Source organism: Corvus moneduloides, chromosome 5 (assembly GCF_009650955.1).
Source record: "Corvus moneduloides isolate bCorMon1 chromosome 5, bCorMon1.pri, whole genome shotgun sequence".
NCBI classification, from domain to species: domain Eukaryota; kingdom Metazoa; phylum Chordata; class Aves; order Passeriformes; family Corvidae; genus Corvus; species Corvus moneduloides.
In genome coordinates, this window is record NC_045480.1 from 73,867,241 (window position 1) to 73,884,338 (window position 17,098).

The 17,098-nt window shown below is 44.8% G+C and overlaps 1 protein-coding gene across 4 annotated transcripts; it reads left to right on the forward strand.

The window, feature by feature from the left end:
* Positions 1–843: 843 nt before the first annotated feature.
* Positions 844–17,018, forward strand: RASSF6 (Ras association domain family member 6). Of its 4 annotated transcripts, XM_032109493.1 has the most exons (12): positions 844–1,054; positions 4,394–4,464; positions 5,521–5,610; positions 9,676–9,754; positions 10,107–10,258; positions 12,092–12,183; positions 12,630–12,814; positions 12,918–13,019; positions 14,239–14,290; positions 14,823–14,941; positions 15,028–15,125; positions 15,831–17,018. In XM_032109493.1, the coding sequence occupies exons 3-12, from the start codon at positions 5,540–5,542 to the stop codon at positions 15,904–15,906; spliced, it is 1,026 nt and encodes a 341-aa protein (XP_031965384.1). In that variant the 5' UTR covers positions 844–1,054; positions 4,394–4,464; positions 5,521–5,539; the 3' UTR covers positions 15,907–17,018. The 4 variants fall into 4 exon arrangements, with proteins under 4 accessions (XP_031965384.1, XP_031965385.1, XP_031965386.1 ...); XM_032109494.1 differs by lacking the exon at positions 4,394–4,464 and having other exon boundaries at positions 844–1,093; XM_032109495.1 differs by lacking the exon at positions 4,394–4,464 and having other exon boundaries at positions 844–1,006.
* Positions 17,019–17,098: the final 80 nt, after the last annotated feature.

Below are 17,098 nucleotides of genomic sequence, written 5' to 3' on the forward strand. Positions count from 1 at the left end.
TGTGGCATGTGTTTGGCAGTGTGTCCATCTCTGGAGAGAAGTATATCCTCTGGTATATTCTCCTATACCAGAGGATAGGATGTGATCAGGAATCAAATATTTGAGTATTTGGGTCTGTTCTGCCTCTCCCTAACATCAAATTATATAAAGCAAAAGTAATTTGATACAAATCAGTGCAATAAGATGGGTATGAAGGCAAATTCAGGTTTGGCATTTTTCATGCTCTTCTCTCTGGCCCAATAAGTTCATGCTTTGAGGTTGATCTGGTGAATTAATTATTAGCTGGAAACAGATGGGCAAACAGTAGGAACTGGGAAGGTGTGTCTTGGTTCAATTCTTTTTTCTAGCTTAAGCATCTGCTTATGCAATTTACTGCTACTGCTGAGCAATTAAAGTAAGAGGCAATGCTTTCCCTCTTACAGACACAACTTTTGCCCAGTAATATTCATAAGAGTATTATACAGTTCAGCAAAAATAACTGTGTGGGGTTAAGTGATCAAGCAGTGCTGTCACAATTTGTCATAATGTTCTAAATCCATGTATCTACACTGAGGCATGATCTGATGGATTGTACCAGTTATTCCCCCAAACATTGAAGATGGGCATGTATCTGAGGGAAAGCATACTTTATCCAATGGATTAGAAAACAAAAGAGGTTAAAGCCTAACAGTGCTTTGGGCACAGGATATTTCACGGTGTGTCACCAGATGATGCCAGGGAGTCGGCAGGTTGCCTCCCCTTGTAAAGTTAGTGATTAAAGTGTTAACCGGAGCCTCCTGGAGGTGGAACCGTGACTAAGGGCGGGCTCCTGTCAGCGCTTGGAGAAAGGAAAGTGGTAGGTAAATATTCCCGACGTGCACCGAGGTGCGGGGAGTGTCCTGGGCTTCCAGCATTCCCAGTTTGTCAGGCAAAATAGTAATTAAGAGCTCTGTGGGTCCCATGCAGCAGAAGAGGTAGCTGTCCGCCAGGGCCATGCTGCCATGCCTCTTCCAGGGCTCAGGGAAAGGTATGTGAAACTCGTCCTGTGCTTCTCCTGCCCGGATCGCACGCCCGGGTAAGTGCAAAGGAAGGCTGGAGCTGTTCTGCTCGCTGTGTAAGCTGCGATGTCGGGGGAAGCAAGGTCCTTCGCAGCGACCCGGAACTCCAGTCACACTCCTCTGGAGTCATTTGGGTGCTGGAGGGAAGGAGAAATGCTTGCTCAGAAATGCTTGTTAGAAGTTCCTGAAGGGTTTGCGTGAGTCAGTTGTGATTAAACGGGCGGGTAACAGGTAGTGCTGCTCGTGCCCGCGGCCACGACCCCGCAGTGCCCTTCATTCGGTACGGGTGTGATTTAGAAGTGACATCGGTGACCTTGTGCGCTCTTTTCGGCGGCTAAAAACGGCCTGTGCCGCTCGGCTGCGAACGGAAAGTAACTCCTCTTGAAATGGGGTAACAGAGTGTTTGAAAGTAATGTGTGCGAGCGCCGCTCTAGCAGTGCCTGAGGGGAGGGAGCGTGTGCATCTGCCTTGTGACTGGGAAAGTTAAGGGGCCATATTCACGTAAACCAACTTACTGCTGTTTTTGTCAAATCCCGTTCCGAGCCTGCCTGAGCAGAGGGCTTATGCTGTGATTTGTACTCAAGTAGTGCTCCTAATGCTCTGTACTGAACAGCTAATTTTTAAAATAAAGTGTGAAGAAATCTGAAAGCCCAAGAAAAAAACCAAAGCCCTTGTTTTTAGCGGGGAAAACACAATTGTTCAAAGTAAATACTTTATTTTAATTACCACCTTTTTCTATGGTGGTAGGGACATCTACCTTAAAAAAGAAACCAAAGAAAGGAACATGAAGTCCCATAACTAGAGTATGTGAGTAGTAAAATTATTCTGCTGATACTGAGTTTATCTATCTGAACAAATCTTAAATTCATCTTTATAGAAACCAATCACGATCCAAATATTTGCTAAATACCAGACGCTTGTGAGTTTAGAAGATGGCTCAGCTGGATATGGTGTTGTGCCTATGGTGCAGAGCTTTGTGCTGTACAAAATATTCCATGTGTGTGTAGTTGATAGCTGAGTTAACAGCTCAGCCTTGTGGTTTCTAGAAAAGAAATGGAAGAGGTTCGCCCTATCCTGACTTCCTGTGGTTTTGGAAGGGCTTTGGGAAGCACTGGGTCAAAATACTTAGAGATCTTTGTGGAGGTTTCTGGTTTTAGTTTCTCTAGCACTGGTAGGGGCTCCCTGTAGCATACTGTGCTCTGCGGGCCCTGTCTTAATATATGGATGCACCAAAAGCACATCCAGGCTGTTACGCAAATTGAGGTGCTGCCTTGCTGCTCCTGCTTGGCTCATTTCTGGATCTCGGGTGCCCCTCTCCTTCCAGTCCTTCTCTGCAGCTGCCTTTTTTTATCCTTGTGTAAAAATCCGTGTAGCCATTTGCTCTTAACTTTTGCTTTGTCATTCCTGCACTCCACTGTCCCTGGTCGGTCCCCTTAAGCAAATGACTTAAATATCACTGCACTGAGTAAAAGGTAGCAAGTCCTCTTATCTGCCTCTGCACTGAGACTTGGACTTTTTTTTTGGGAAAAAAACCCCACATTTCAGGTAAGATATGAATCTTACAGACAAGTACAGCTCATTACCTTTGTGAGATTTGTACTGTGCACTGATGTGTTGATGCTCTTGCAGCTTTGAAATGTGCAGTGGTCTGTTTTCCCTTTGCTTTTCCTAGACTCCTCCAGTAGTTGCAGTGCACATCTAGAGATGCTCAGTTTGCAGCTGCCCCAGTTTTCATTTCTCCCTGACTTTCCCTTTGCTTTCCTTTCTGTCTTTCACTACGTATTTCAGGCTTCAGTCTTCCTCCAAGCATTAGGTTTCTACTTGATTAAGTCTCAGACCAGCAGTTTAGTCCAGCCAAGATCCCACTTTCTGGGTGTAACCTATCTGAAAAAATTCTGCACTTCTAGTCCAGTTTAACATAATGGTGAAGACACCTGTGTGATACCAAGTAAGTCAGGAGATGGCTTCGAATAAATGACACAGGCATATGTATGGTTGGAGTAGCTGGAAAATTAGCATGGTTTGGTTAGTTCAAACCAAAGGGAGCAATGGAAATGCATTTCACTTCTGTTTGCTTCCTCAAAAGGACTACAGGGAAGTGACATGGAAAGCAGCAAGATAGCAGGAGGTGATGGAAAATCTAACAGCTTTGTAGATTTAAGGAGCGGCCGTGCAAATATCCTGACATCTGTTGTGTCAGGTAATAGTGCTGGGGAAGTCACTGGATGGTGGCAACCCACAGGTTTAGGGCTTGGCTAAAAATAGGGGCTGTGAGAGGTGTGCAGCCAGGATGTGCCTGTGGGAAGAGTCCAGGGAGAAGAGGTTCATCTCTGGAGTGAGCTGGTGGTGTGGAAGTGTTTGGTACAAGGCTGATAAGCAGAGCAGGTCACATAACTGAGGAAGGCGTAGTGAGAGCTGTGCTTCTGCGCCAGCCACAGGAGAGAAGGCTTTGTCCTGGATATTGGGGCAGTGAGGGAGAGAAAGAGAAAGGGGTTGGTGAAGAATTATCCCCATCACCACCTACTCTTCCAGTTAGCTTTATTTTCAGCATTTTAATGGCACCTGGCTGATTTAAAATCTGTCCAAGGTGTTTAAGGCAAATAATTTACTAGGAGCCATCCACTGTGTAGCAAAACACAGTGTTCATCTCTTTTTTGTGTGTGTAAAGGTCACTTCTCTCCATATGCAGAGATCAGCTTTTTCTTTCAGATGAATCAATTTAAGGCCAAATTCTATAGAAAAGAGTGCAGCCACAAGCAGTGAAGTGGTGCTGGAGCTTTCCAGTGTTGCCACTCTACAGTTAATAGAGGTGCCTTGGCTATCCACTGCTCTTAACATGTTGTTTCCTGACAGGTGGGAGGAAGCTGAAGTGTATATTCAGTTTTTCAGGTGCCAAAGTGCATAAACTCCTCTGCATCTTGTAAAATTGGCTTGAAATTACACTGACACAGGCAGCTGCTTCACTTAGAGGTCTTAAGTAAATCACATAAAATCAGATTTCAAGGTGTGGCCAGTGGTTACTGAAGTCATTTCAGAGGCAGAAACCCAGCAGTGGTGTACAGCAGTGTACTCCTCACACACAAACTCATGTCTGTACAGAAGTCCCTGGGCTTGTTTGGCTTTCAGGTATGTTTTTGTCTTGATGGATGTCGCCCAAAGGACAAAGGGAGTGCTGCTTCTTTCAGCGAGCTCCTGAGAGAGCCCTGCTAGAAACCGCAGCTGCTCAGGTAAAGCTCATTTTGGTAGTGCACTCTGGGTTTAGGGGTTGTGAAATAACTTGTTGTGTATTTTGTCGGGTGAAGATCATGGTTTTTATATGCAAAACTTCTCATTTGTCCACATATGTTGTTTTTTAGAAGCTGTTTATCTATGATTATGGAAAATTGGTGACATCTAAAAAAGCAGCTCAGTAGTGCAATACACAGAGGTGAGATGTTTACTCTTTGCCCAGCCATGATCTGTTCAAGGCTGAATGTTTCCTAAATTGGTTTTTGGAAGGCTGCTAGTCATTGGGACTATAGACAACCGACTGCTTTGCAGATATCTTTGACCAGGCCCTGTCCAATGCAGTCTGAAATCAGATTCAAGTCAATCCTCTGGCATAAGGGACAATGGACATTGAGTGCTGTCAGCCAAATTCCTTTGCCTTCATGCCCAAATAAAAGAAATGGAAGTGGAATGATCAGCTTCCCGGGCAGTCTTTGGAGATGTTACTGCTTGTCATGGGATTCTTTGAGGGTTTTTTCGCCGCCGTGTGTGATGCCACTTGTTCAGTTAACTCTCCTCAGTCTGCCTTTTATTCTAGTACCTGAGGGTGAAGGAAAGAGCCTAGACTACATAATTAAGCTTGCTGAGGAGTGCGCTGTTGGAGTCTTGTGGGTCTGGCTCATTGCCTGCGTAATAGGCTCAAATCCCAGTGTGGAAATCTGTGAATTGTATTGCTACGTCCCTGAAATTACAGTCTTGTTCTCTCTTAGCTATTCCACCTGCTTTCTTGGGGTGCTGCAGGACACTGCTAATCATCAACACTCCTTCCCTTGCCTGGTTTTAGGAATCTAGATGAGGGTGGTTCGCTGAGTCACGGTGTGTTCCAGTGACCCGGGGTAATGCCCTATCCATAGTGGACAAAGGGATCCTGACCAGTACATGGGCTGCTGTCTCAGACTGCTAACAACTCAAGCATAATCCTGGAGTTGAAGTAGTCCTAAAACTGCTTGAGAAAGTCCTGGTAGATGTAGTACTTGAGATTTAAGGTACTGTTATATACTGGATGGGAGTGGCTTACAGCTTTTTTTATTAGGAGTGGGAAATATTTGGGTATTAAGGCCAAGTATGAAGTAGTCAAAATATGGTGTAGTGAGCCATCAGCTTGAGTGTCCCAGCCTGTTTCACTTGGCCAGCTAAAGCTTTGTTGCTTGATTACTATTCCATCTTTTGTAGTAACAGCAGTGGATATATTCACTTTTTTTAACTTTTTGTTTAGATTCATCTCTTCTGAGTAAATGAAGAAAGTGACTATGAAGGCGCAGCATCTGCCTTCTGTTTTCATCAATGAAGAGAAGTTCATAACCAGGTAAATTATTAAAAACCTAAATATTTAATGACTTTTCTGCTTTCTTTCAAATTATTCCACATTTATTCCTTGACAGGGGATCCTGTAGGGAACTGGGCCTGTAGCAGCAGCAATCCCTACCACTTACTTTAACCTGTTTCCAGAAAAGAGTTGGCCTCTACATGGAATTAAAAGAACAGAGCATTAAACCTTTGGACCTGTGGTTTTTGTTCATTAAGGAGAACAGCCCATCTAGAGGATTCTGAAATAAAATTACAAGTTAGGGAAGAAGACCTTCCTGTCTTGGAAATCTGTTGGAATTGGCCATAAGTTCCAGAGTTGAGCTCTGCCTGTCTGCATCCTGGGGTTTGGCAGCCCCGGATTGCAGGGAATCTGTGCAGAAAGACCTTTGGGCTGCCAGTTCTCTGCTGTGGTCAGAGGAAGTGTCTCTTTCACCTACTTGTAAAAAAGCTTGGAATTGCACTCTAACTGCAGTTTGTAGGATGCTTTTCACAGTTCAGTCTCCCTGGGAGGAATTTTTCCTACTGCTGCCCCAAACTCTGAGCCACCTGGCATTTAGCTCCGTCCCCTTTCTTGCAGGATTATTTTTCCCCTGTTGGCAAGAGCACAGGAGCTGGAAGAAGGGCCTCTCTTCTCTCTTCATTTCCATCGCTCTTGGTCTTCCCATGGGAAAGAAACTACCTATAGAGTCAACCAGGGAGGGTATACTGGAATTTCTCATGCTGCAGTAGAGATTTGTTCCTGAATCCTGATACTTTGCTGTGTGGCCTGAGCAATGCTGTTTTCTCCCTTTTCAAGGAAGGGTGTCAGGGCTTTGCCCAGAGCACACAGGCAGTAGATGCATCACCGCCTTTCTCTTCAAGAGTTGTTCCCTTTACACCGCTGCTAATTTGGAGCTCAGTGCTTTTGTGTTGGAAGTAATTAATGTGTGTGAACTTGGCATGTATTTCTTGGTTTGGAAATGTACCAAGTGAACCAGTGTCTCTGGGGTTTTATTCCCCTATGTATTTGCCTGTTCGTGTGGTGAAATGTGGATCCTGGTTGAGACCTTTCTGCATGACAGCCATGGTTTAAACTTTCTTTGCCTTGCATAAAGAGAAATAAGTGTTTCAAGAACCACGGACATTCCATATGCACTCAGGCTTGCTTCCAATGCAATTTCCAGACTATCAGCCCTCATCTATTCCTTGAATCTGCTGTTACACTACTTCTCTTCCAGTTCTATCCTGCGAATCTTGCTGATGGGGCAAGCTTGCTGTTTGGGAGTTGCACAATGGCTGGATCAAAAGGCTGACCAAAGCATGTGGGATGATTTGGCTGGCTGAACTGCTGCGTCTCCAGCATAACTGCCATAAATATTCACGGATTGTGTGTAGGGCTTGGGGGAGGAGAGGGCACAGGTGAGCTCTCCTGTGCTAGTGTTTCTAGAGAGCAGTCTGGGCTCTGTTGTGGTTTACCACTGGGGCACCTGACCTTGCAGTTCCTTTGTGTCCTGCTTTTGCTACTGAAGAAAGTGGTGAATCTGCAGTGCATACTATGTTTTTGGGGTGAGTTGTTCTGCCAGTTAGTTGGCTTTGGTTTCCATTAATGGCTGCGTTTGGATGTTGCCACAAAGCTGCTGTGAAAATAGACTTGCAACACAACAGCTGCTGATTTTCCAGCCGCCAAACTCAGCGGAGATGGCATCTGTCTCTAGGTTAGGGCAGCAGGAAGATGTGTTACAGTAAGACTCCTCCTGGAACTAGGCTGGTGCACGTATTCCCTTCTGGGGCAAAAAGAAGGAAAATGGTTTTTTCTCTTATGTCTCCACTACGCAAGGACAAACAAGTCAGAATGAGCTGCTGTTAAATCTCTCCCTCAGGGCTTTTCTAATTGTTTGTGTGGTTTGTCACTGTTGGTTGCACTAATGCAAGGCTGAAACCTGAAAGATTTACTTATGAAAACTTCTGAGGAAGGCAATGGCAAGTTTTTTTAGACAAGGCAAGAACTGTTGTGAAAATCTTGAGAGCTTTCTCTGAGAAACAGAATCTGCTTCAGAGATGACCCTTACCAGACCACTTACTGCTGTTAGTTATGATTTTATTTGCCTTTGCCGACAACATGGACTAAGAGTAATAGGTGGGCCTCAGAGTGTGACCCAAGTCCTTACATATTCCTAATCCATCTTCAGGGAGCTCACCTTCCCAGCTTCCTACTTGGAAAAAACTTGTGAAGTAACAGCTGTCAGTAAAATGGTTGCCAAAGGCTGTGAAGTAGAAAGAGACTTGAGTCTGAAGCACCTCTCGAGCAGGATCAGCAGGTCTGTCACAACATCTGTCAGACAGAACTGCCTATCTCCTACTTGCCTGTTAATCATGAATTGCATCTGGAGCTTGCCTGTGTACGAGGCCAAGACGTGCTTCATCTTGCCTACCAGTAGCCAGCATGATCAGAAATGGGCTTGTATCTGATTCATATCCAAGTCTATTTGCACTCCTTTTTGGTGGGATGACCTGAATACAGTCCCTCACAGTTCATGAGACACAAAGAACCTGTAATGAGCTATTTCAACGCAATGGAAAGAAGGGGTTTTGCCACCAGTATTCTGAGGATTTAAGACCAAAGTGAGTTGAAGTAAATGTTGAAAATCCTTGTTTGGAGTCCAGTTGATAAAGCTAGTTAAAAAATATTTTTGTGTGTGGAATTGCAGTAATGTAAAGTAAATAATTTACATTTACAGAGAAGTAGCAGGGAATGCAACGAACCTTGAGTTTAGTGGTGCAGCCCTTGTCCTCATGTTACCTGCTAGGTAAAAGCCCAGTTGATCTTTTCCCTTCTCACCATGGGAAAAGGCTCACTAAGCAACAGGACACTGTCTTGTTTATTAAGTGGAGAGGGGAGCGATAGGTATGGCAGGGAAAGCTTTCCACGTTCATGCTCTGCATGGCCCTCTGCCCCAAGCACAGCATGGACATGTTACCTGTCCTCCTGGCTGTCCCTGGTTCCCTCTCTGGTGTCTGGGCAACTGGGCCCAGGGGAAGGCCATGTTCCTAGGGCCTGTCGCCATGTTGGGCTGTCAGTTCCTCTGGGGCACTTCTTTGTTTAAAATTGGTGGAGGAGTTGTAATAGTGTTTCTGATGGTACAGGGGTTCTGAATAGCTTCAGCAACTCTCTCAGGAACGTGTGGTGCAGAGCTTGTAGGCGCTGTGTATTCTCTCTGTGGGCCTGCTGTTCAAGAGCTCACACAAACGTGGAAATAACGGGCGCTATTTGGAAACAAACTTGGTGTCTTCACACGTGATGGCAAGGCAGGACATTAAACCAATGTAATCATTAGTCCATAAGGAAGAATTTGTACACTTCCATGGAGTTGTTCCCCATGGTTAATTACCTCTGCTGGTGGGAATTGCTTGCTTGAATTACAGTCTGAGTCATCTTTAAGTGGTGTGGTGAAGAGTGTTCCATTCTTGATGACCTTGAAATACATTTCAGTTAATTCTGTCATTGTTCGGCCCTCCTTAGCCTGAGCTGCAGCTGGTTTTTTGTCTCCATGGCTCCTTGCTTCTTGGCAGAGGTTCTCTTCATCTCCTTCCTTTCTCCTCTCAGCAAAGAGTTGGTGCGAAGCTGTTTGGTTTCAAGCAGAGGGTAATAGGAATGTTAGACATACTGTAGATGTTTGGAAATAAGAAGAGTATCTGAAGCAATATTGAAAGCGAACGGAAGCCATCATGCAGAGAAAATAAAGTGTAGCCTAGTTAAAAGTAACCTGCAATATTGGTGCATGGGGATATTGTTCTGTTTGCTTCCTCCTCATGACTGCTGCAGAGGTGCAAAGTACAAGCTATTCTGGGGCAATATTATAAAGGTCATGTGAGACTGACTAATTAATTTCCTCTGGGTTTTTGAAGAAGCAACTTATGAGCAACCCTGTAGTTTGACAAAACTTTACTCTCAGGAAATGATATCTTGGTCATTAATAAACCTATAGAAGGATGCAGTGGGTAGCACAGGTAGCACCCTGCCACATACCACCTGCATTTTACAGAGATGTAAAAAATTATTTTTTCATTGTGATCTTCATTCTAGAGAGCAGCTCAGTTCTCTTCTGAAGAATTACAACTCTTACTATTCAGATCAAGAGAATCTGCAACTGACATATAATCAGGTAAGGATTTAGGGGAGAGAAACTTCACTAATCTGGACATACCAAATTAGTGCTCTCTTCTCCTCACAGCACTGGACTGCAGCACTTGCTGTGGTGGTTTTATAGCATGACATGTTCCATCTAATATTATAAACCAGAACTGGTTTCCTGAACTGAACAGGTCAGCTGCAACTTTGGCTGGTTTGGAAATAGCTCAAAACTGAGGTTACACGTTCTCCAAGTAATCTGTTCCAGGGCTGTGTCAGCCTGGATTTCACTGTATTCCTGTTACTTTGAGGGGAAATCAATTAATTAGTTGATTATTTTTACTCAGTTATTATGCAGCACTCACTATTTTGCTGTTTTTCTCCAGCGAGAAGGAAGCACACCATTCATTGAAGGGATCCTCTCGATATTTTGGGGAGTGCGGCATCCTATCCGATTAAAAATTCAGGATGAGAAGCAGATACCCTCTTTTGTAACCCTGAAGTCAACAGAGAACGTGGGTTTGTTCCCTAGTAAAAGGTAATGTATGAACTTCCCTAAGGAAGCTAGCATTACAAGATAGCTCATGTTGGGGCTTCAAGGGATATGGCTGGCTGCTCTGGATATCCCAGATTCCCCAAAGGCCATGGTGGTTGCTGTACAGCAGAGCCTTTCAACAGCTTCTTCTGGGCAGAAAGGTGTGTGTTTGTAGCAACTGTGTTTGGCCTTCAGGCTGAGGAGCTGGAGGAGGCTGCTCTTTGTCATGGGAACTGACTATTCCTGTACAAGGACTGGGAAATGGATGTATATAAAAATATAGGAAAAGACCAAAAAAAAACCCCTACATTTCCATGTACTGGAATATATACCATATATACCATACCTGATACTGGAAGCCCCTGAAAGGCCTTATGTTGGTGCACACACTAGAGCATGAAGCCAAAATCTGGTAGGTAAGTGCTGAGAGACTGTATGTCCCATCTTACATTCCCAGGTATGTCAGGTGTGGAACCATTGCTGCTCAGGTGAAGTTCAAGCCAGGGAATGAGTACTGGCTTTGTCTGTGTAAAATTTAGTGTAAAACCCCCTTAAAATGCCCACAGACTAGCTGTTCCAGCTGCTGCCAATGACATTTTATATCCCAGTGTGTTGTGCTCAGCTAATACAGGTACTCAGTGTACTTTGTTTTGAACGCTGTTTCCCCCGCCTTGGTGGGTGAATTTGATGAGCTGAATCTCTTTGAGTCTTGTAATACAGAGGCAGAGCCAATATTCACCCTGAATGACTCCCTGATAAATTGTGTATTGTGGAGTTTATTTTCCTAATTACTTATTGTCTCAGATTGCATGTGGGAGGGACATGTTGGAACTGGGGATTTAATTCTGCCATCTTTGCAGCTGTGGAGTTCCAGTAAAGTCTTCTTCCCCATCTCTGGCTGTTGAAATTGAGGGATGAAATTTGACAGGAGTAACTAGGAAAGAACCTGAGTTTTAGGCAAATCTGGCTCTCTGTTTACCTTGACCAGGTCTGCTGGTGTGGGATGCATGTGGCCTGCAAGGCAGTTCTTAAAAAACTTGTAACTGGTGGAAATCTGTATCCTAAAGTAAACATTAACTCATGATCCCAGAAATGTGGGGCTGCCCCGACATGCCTTAAGGTATGCAGAGCAGCTTGGCTGTCTGATCTTAAATGAACTTGGTAAATGTGTGGAATACAACCAAGATCTTGTTTGGCATGTAAATTGGGGGTAGCTGAATATTTTTGGGAAAAAATATATTTATATATATACACACATGAAATTTATTTTTACTATTGCCCTACAAATTGGTTTGTTCTCAGTCAGAGCAGTAACTGGCTGAAGACTTCCTGCTGAAGAGTTTAGGCAATGAATTATGGAAATATTGACGTGAATATAGTTTTTCTGACAGGCTGGCTGGAACTTCCTGCTCTCATACACAGCTGGTTTGGACAGCACGAGGGGCTGTGTATAATTTAACCTGTGTAACAGACCTGCATTCTGTGACTATTTAAACAGCAATATGTGTGTTTTGTGTGCCTGCCTGGTAGTCTCTGTGTGATTAATCCAGGGTGGTGCTGTGAAATAGATCAGGAATTACTGCAAGTTGGTTGTTATGTCCTGGTTGATGTTCAACAGGTTCTAAATTGGATGTGTTACATTTGGGATCCCTGGTCATACTTTAATATCACGTTTTAGTACCTGATTTTATGATGACTTAAACTAAAATTACCATGCTGAAGTATGTAACTTGAGCAGGGATGGGAGTGTATTACATGAACCCTGGCCACAGAATGAACTGAAATCACTGAGTTAATGAGGAGCAGTCAATGATAACTACATGTTTGGTCTTTCAGGGGAATGACTCGCTGGGGAGAATTTGATGACCTCCATCATATTAGCGGGGAGACACTCAAGTCTACTGAGGAACAGCCAGACCTTGAGCAAAGTTAGTGTGGGTGCTCTCATGTTAACAAAAATTTCTGTGTTCTGTGAGGGTGCAAAAGGAATCTCGTACGTCAGGCCTTCCCTACCAGCAAAGGGAAATCTCTTTCTTCTGTGTCATATACTGCAAGCTGGGTAAACACCGGCCTAGGGCTAGTTAGGGCCAACATTACTGTGCAGGTGACTTGGTGAACAGCCAGTGGGAATGAGCTGTGCTTTTATCCAAGAGATCATTCTCAAGGGAACAAAATAGCAAACTGCAACCACTGCAATCAACCTATTCTTCATCGTATGCCTATGCCTTGTTCCTTTCCTGCTCCACACCTCCCCCCCGCCCCCCAAATAAATAAAGAATGAAGCCCTTCACCAAGAGCCTCCATCCTCTGGGGGTGCTGGCAGGGAGTGGTGAGCAACTGCACATGATGCTGATGTGGTTTTAATTCTGTCCAGGTTATCCATGTTATGAAAGTCACACGCTGAAGTCCAGGAGTGAGCAGGAGCTTGACTGTGCCACCCTGCCCTGGACCAGCAGTGATGCCGCAGCTGTGCGGAAGAGGACCAAGCTCCCTGCAATAACCAGGACAGGAGTAGAAACTCACAGGTTCTCAATCAATGGCCACTTCTACAATCACGAGGTAAGAATTTTTAGGCTTGGCTTTGTCACCTGAGGGACGGGGAACCCTCTCCAGTGAGTTTTGCCTCATGCTCACACCCTTGTGCGCTTGTTCTTGTTCCCAGACATCAGTTTTCACTCCGGCTTTTGGATCAGAAACCAAAATAAGAATCAATAGCCAGATGAGAACCAGACAAGTGGTAGAACAGTTGCTTCGTAAATTTAAGGTAAGTCTGCTGGCAGGAGGAAGTGTGGCCATGTTCTGGAAATGTTCGTTCCGCTGTGCACTGCAGCACTGCGGGAAAGATGGGGAGTAACTGGGCAAGGATAGTGTGTGGAGTGGAGTGGAGAAAGCCCGACATGGGCGATTTTAAATGCATGGGTTGGGTTTATTTTACCTATGTTCCATGGCTCTCAGAGGCCAGAAAAGTTACACTGGGTGCGTGGTGTGCGGCGAGCGGAGAACTGCAGAGCGCTTCTTTCAGCTCCCGCTCAGGAGCGCGAGCGCTGCCACGCTTCCAGCGCTCCCACGGCAGGCAAAGGCTGCTTCATTGTCCCTGGCCGTGCTGCCCTCCCGCGGACAGCCCCAGGAACTGCGGCTTGCGTAAAACGACCGCGAACTAGAACGAGTGTCTGGGACATGTTTCCTCTTAGAGCCAGGCATACGGAAAGATGCAGAAAGTTAGAGTTAAAAATACTGCTCAAGGTCAGTGCCATACTGTCTGAAACTACTTTTTTTTTTCCCTTGGAATCTCCTTGGAACCATCTCCTGCCACCAACATTATATGTGGTCACAAGTAGCTTTGCCCTTACTGCTGTATATTTCTCAAATATCTTGATATTGCATGGCTGCTCAGTGTATAATTTATACGTTAATGGTCTTAAACTTCCCATTTAACTTGCCTAGAGACTTCACTGTTGCAGAATTACTTCCTGTAGTTAGTAAGACTTGGGAGTGTCTTGGAAGGAAAACTTAACTTCTAGGAGTAATAAGGAATGGAATTACAGAGCAGGGTGTAAAGTTGTAGGGAATAAGTTGCAAAGTAAGTGTTCAAAAGTCTGCTGTTTTCTGAACGTGGCTCAGGCACGAGGGTAGGTCACAGAGGTTTCCCCCAATGGCAACATGAATAGCAGATCTGCATGTGATGGGAGAAGTAAGCTATATGAAGTAGTTAAGGATGCTGCCGGGAAACCAGGCAGGAAAGATCTGGGGTTACAGTGTATTACTGGTTTGGGCAGAGTGGGAGCGTAAGGGTTAGGGCTGGCACAGGGACAGTGAACATGGCAGCACAGCTCAGATCCAGTATCTTTTAACTTTTCTACAGACAGGATCTCTGTAACAGACTTTGATCCAAATCCCTGAGCTGAGACACACAGGGAAAATGTGCTGAGAGGGAAATGCTGGGGAGGTCTGTGAGCCTGAATGGACTTTCTGTTGTTTCACAGATAGAAAACAGCCCCCATGAATTTGCACTTTACGTTATCCATGCATCCGGAGGTAAGCCAGCCACTGCTGCCTGATTACTTCATCTCTGATCATCCTCTATGTGTGTGTGGAATGTGTCCCTTGGAGTCACAGGACTCATCCCAGGCCTTTGTCCTCGTTTGGGCTCTGTGTGTGTGGTGTGGCATTTTGCCTTCTCCAGGGACCCTTCAGAGATGTCTCCTCTGGAGAGGAAAAGCGGAATAATTGTGTTGTGAGCCCTTTCAGCTGACAGCTTTGGATTGCATATGCTGAGTTCAAAGTACTTATTGTTCAGTGGAGAAAGGTTACTTCCATAGCAGTTTACTCTTGCTTTTTCAGGAAAAGGGAGATTTGATCTTTATTAATGGGAACACCTGAGAGAATAGGAGGGAACTGAGGGGGAAGGTACCTTTAATGGGACAATATTAGGGACCTGTTAGGTATATGGTAATTGCACTTGAGTCAGTATGGGATCTGTGTCAGGAAAAAAGGCTCATGACTGCAGGAGGTAGATAGAGCCCCTGTGGGGTGTTCCATGTTTCATGACATTGCTTACAAATTCCAGAAAAGAAGCAGTTGAGAAGTGGAGATGTTCCCTTGCTGCACAGGCTGCTGCAGGGGCCTTCTGAGAATATTGCCAAGTTCTTTCTCATGGATGGAGATGTGGAGGAGATCAGCAGTGATGTACGTATATCCTCATTTCTTATAGTCCATGGAATTTTTCTCAGTGACCATAGTTAGTAGTGCCTTTCTTGTCTTCTCCCTGTTAGGTTGCTCAGTACATTTCATTTCATCTTCCCTTTTTGGAATCGATTCTGCACAGAATAAATGAAGAGGAGGAGCAGGAGATTCAACAGACAATTGCAAGGTAAACAGACATAAAATGAGGTGTGTCAGAGTCCAGGGGAATCTGTACAATTGTGGCCTGGCTCATGAGGAGAACATATGGATGTAGCAGAGTGCAAGAAGAACACTGTGATGGGAAGGCTGAAGGGATTGGAAGGGTTTATAATCCTTTCCCTATTCTGTTGATCTTAAAGATTCCAGAATGAATGCTGACTACACATAGAGTGGGGTCTTCAGAAAATTTGAACCCTCAGGGTAACTTCTGTTTATTTTGTTTGCTGTTTGCTTTCTGAGCCTTTGACTGGTCACTCAGCTTGTACTTGCTGCCGTGTGTTCCAAGGGAAAGGATAAATGCAGTACACACATGCTGCTATTTAGGTTCTGTAGCGTTTAAGCCACATCAGTGCCGGATGTCCCTTCAAAACTTGAGGTGAATGACAGGAATCCCGCTGGCAGTAGCTCAAAACACCCCACAGGTACAAGCCAGAGGGGCTCCCATATTTGTGAGCATCTGAGTCCTGAGTCCAACAGCACCGAGAGGCTACAGCAGCCATAGATCTGTGACTGGATGATGGGCTGATAATCATGTTGAATCAAAGTGTCCGGGAAATGTTTAGAAAATAATAAACTTGCCTGTGTTGGGAAAGTTTTCATTGCCATTTGACCAGCTCATTGGAATTTGGGTTGAAAGTTTGCAGAGGTTATTTAAATGCATTCTCCCTCTCAGGTACCTAAGAGAGAAGAGCCTGATACGGCAACACCTTCGCAGTCGGACTGTTAAAAAAACAGAGACTACGGTATGATGGGATGGCCCCTCGGGAATGCCTGGGCTGCTGAAGGGCAGTCCTTGCTGCTGCTTTCTGTGGGCTGGGACTGAGGAGTGCTTCAGCCTCCGAGTGCGCAAAGCGGGGAAGTCTCTCCTCACCATTAAACAACTGCAACTGCCCCCACTCATGCAGCTCTGGGGTGCAGGCTGGAACCACCTAAGGAGATGCACTACATCCCCCGAACAACAGGTGCTGAATCTGACCCGGAACTTGGGGGAAAAAACCCCTGAAAAGCCCAAGGCTTTAAACCCTGCTGATGTGTGACCTGGTACCAAGAGGCTGGCGCAGAAAAATATTGCAATAACCACTGTGTTGATAGAAAATATGCAAATTAAGTATATAGTTATCCCTCTATTAGAGAAATACTGAATTATATTAGCAGAAAGCTTTTCAGTAGAGCCAAGTGGCAGAAGATATTTATGTATTTAAGACTGCAGGTAGAATTTTCACTTAAGTTATAAAATATCCATGCAAGATGCCTGAAATCCACTGGCTTCAGGCTGGTGGATGCTGAAACTGCCTAAGCTTTGAGCTACTGTTAGAAAAACATAACTGGAAACCCTCCCACTTAGGAGCTGCGCAGCTCTTTGCAATGACAGGGAATTTATCCCTGAAATACCTAATGAACTGCAAAGTAAGAACTCTGACTAAACACACTAGACACTGTTGGGTCCTGAAAGGCATCTCAGTGGTTTTTGTAGTTGGAATAAATGGTTGTCTTCCTGCCTATGTTTTCTGTTTGAAAGGGAATTGAGAAGTGCTTAGTGAGAGGCTGCATGTCAGAGCCACAGAGGGTTGGGCTCATGGCCTCCCCATGGATGCAGTTTGGGTCCAGCCCAGCCCCACGCCCGGTGCAGCAGCCAACTGTCAGGTCCTGTCTGGCTGAGTTGTGTTGAATATTAGAGCTCAAATTATAGAGATGTAAATAAAATAAATCTGTGCACAGTTAACTGTCCTCCTGCAGTAATTTGTTGTTTTTACTTCATATCTGTGACTTAACCTCAGCTGCCTTTGTCTTATGCAGGTAAGAAATACTTGTGAGGGAGGAAAGGAATGTGCAGAACATGCGGCCTAGAAATTATGTGGAGTAAATCAAATTGTAAAACTTTACACTGCCCAAAATCACGTTACTGGGATGTGAATTCAGAAAATAAAGGTCAAGGTGCTG

What these genes read in the sequence shown, in the direction of transcription:
- RASSF6 (XM_032109494.1), top strand. Translation starts at nt 5,540, where the DNA reads ATGAAGAAAGTGACTATGAAGGCGCAGCATCTGCCTTCTGTTTTCATC. An exon ending in TGCAACTGACATATAATCAG is followed by an intron (nt 9,755 to 10,106) that starts GTAAGGATTTAG and finishes GTTTTTCTCCAG; the next exon opens with CGAGAAGGAAGCACACCATT. An exon ending in GGTTTGTTCCCTAGTAAAAG is followed by an intron (nt 10,259 to 12,091) that starts GTAATGTATGAA and finishes TTGGTCTTTCAG; the next exon opens with GGGAATGACTCGCTGGGGAG.